The sequence below is a fragment of the Pundamilia nyererei genome, unplaced genomic scaffold, assembly GCF_000239375.1.
Source record: "Pundamilia nyererei isolate P.nyererei 1_Seehausen unplaced genomic scaffold, PunNye1.0 scaffold04059, whole genome shotgun sequence".
NCBI classification, from domain to species: Eukaryota; Metazoa; Chordata; class Actinopteri; order Cichliformes; family Cichlidae; genus Pundamilia; species Pundamilia nyererei.
The window spans coordinates 1-1,813 of NW_005191460.1; the positions used below are offsets into that span (position 1 = coordinate 1).

General features: G+C 38.7%; 1 protein-coding gene across 1 annotated transcript; it reads right to left on the bottom strand.

Annotated features, from left to right (window-relative positions):
* Positions 1–561: 561 nt before the first annotated feature.
* LOC102205622 (GTPase IMAP family member 6-like) lies at positions 562–1,464 on the bottom strand. The gene is made up of 2 exons (XM_005755864.1): positions 1,458–1,464; positions 562–1,136 (listed from the first exon to the last, which is right to left on the bottom strand). Exons 1-2 carry the CDS (start codon positions 1,462–1,464, stop codon positions 562–564), a joined length of 582 nt encoding a protein of 193 aa, XP_005755921.1.
* Between the last annotated feature and the right edge of the window lie 349 nt (positions 1,465–1,813).

The following is a 1,813-nucleotide window of genomic DNA, read 5'->3' on the forward strand; positions in this document are numbered from 1 at the left end:
TTTCAGTAGTGTGTGTGAGAGCGTTTCAGTAGTGTGTGTGAGAGCTAAAATTTCAGTAGTGTGTGTGTGAGAGCTAAAATTTCAGTAGTGTGTGTGAGAGCGTTTCAGTAGTGTGTGTGAGAGCGTTTCAGTGATAATGTCCCTTACGGCACCTCATATGAACAACCCCAACAACATGATGTCCAGCCTGATGTAACATAGTATATCCATAAGATGGTTATTCCCTGAAATCATGTTGTCAATTCATTTAACCATTTAGTGTTAATAATGGACCTCAGCCTATGACCCTAAACATTTAAAGTATGAATTAATAATGTAAATGTAAAACAAGCCTAAAGTTCAAACAGACACACAGGTCTGAAGTATGCATTCTACATGTATGGATTTCTATGATATCAAATATTAATATCAGAGATACTAATAAAATGTTGTAACACATTCCTACTGTCGCACCACTCTAAATATTCCCAGTCCCAGTAGACTTAGAAGAACACCAATGGCGAAACTGGTGACCATAACATTTCCTCTTTCCTGATGCTCTCTTTGCATCTCATCAGTGTATTATCGTCCTCCATTTCTCTGAACCAGCATGTGTATCTTCCTCTGCAACTCTAAGACCTGAGTGAGATCCCCATCATTGTTATTTAAAACATGATATCCTCCATGACACTGATGAATGATAGAACGGAGAGATGGATTTTCACGGATTATTTCTTCAATGGAGCGCCCTTGAGCTTCCAGAATGTCTCCATGGGTGAACAAGAGCAAAGAGAAACGTGCTAGGTGTTCTCCAAATATCTGCCGAAGGGTTCTCATTATTCTTCTATCATTTTCCATGAATCTGTTTGGATCGATCACAACCAAGAACACATGTGGACCCGGAGCAGCAAATGTGATGCAGTTGGTGATGTGCCTCTTCACCTCATCTTGATCTTGATTGGGATGGAGCAGGCCTGGAGTATCAACTAAAGCCAGTGTTTGTCCATAAAACTCTTCTTCTCTCCTCAGAGTCACTGGTGCCGCTACAGCAGGAAGCCTCATAGTTTCAAAAGCTCTTCTCCTTAAGATGGTGTTTCCTGCTGCACTCTTCCCAACTCTCGTTTTCCCAACAAGCACCATCCTGAGCTCAGCTTCATCTGTTGGAGAACATCACAGAGACATTATTCATGTCTGGTGCCATTAAAAAACGTATTTCATAACACTGACACTGTGCCCTCTGATTGTAAATTGGATATTAAGAAGATATAGATTTATCCTTCACCAAGAAGAAAATGTAATATGTCTACACCCCTGTATGCTAGACGTAGTAATAAAAGGTACATTCAGGGAATTAAATATAAGAACAACATTTTTTAAAAAAAGAAGTAAAACAGGGTTAGGTTCATATTAAAATCAGATTTATCACAGGGAAATGCGTCTGAACATTAAATGAATATGAAAGATGTAAATATACTTACTGGCCATGTCTGTCAACAATGAATAAGTTGAATAGTTGTTACTTATTTGATGCTGCAGAATAATTATCTTCCCTTATCGGCTGTTTTGTTTCCTCTTTTTCAACACATCAAGGTCAGAGAGAGATCACATTTATTTGCTGTTGAAAAAGGTGGTGCAGCAGCATGACGTAGAATGTTTACAGCCTGACTGAAAGCAGGAAGTATTCCAGTAGGCCTAGAACACCAGGAACTAATTATTTGTAGAGCTCAAGCTCACAGTGACTCCATCAAAGTGACTTCACGACAAAGATTTTGCTTATTACAGAAATCACTCAAAGATATGTAGGAAATCTTTAGGAAAATCTGTTAAAAGTCTT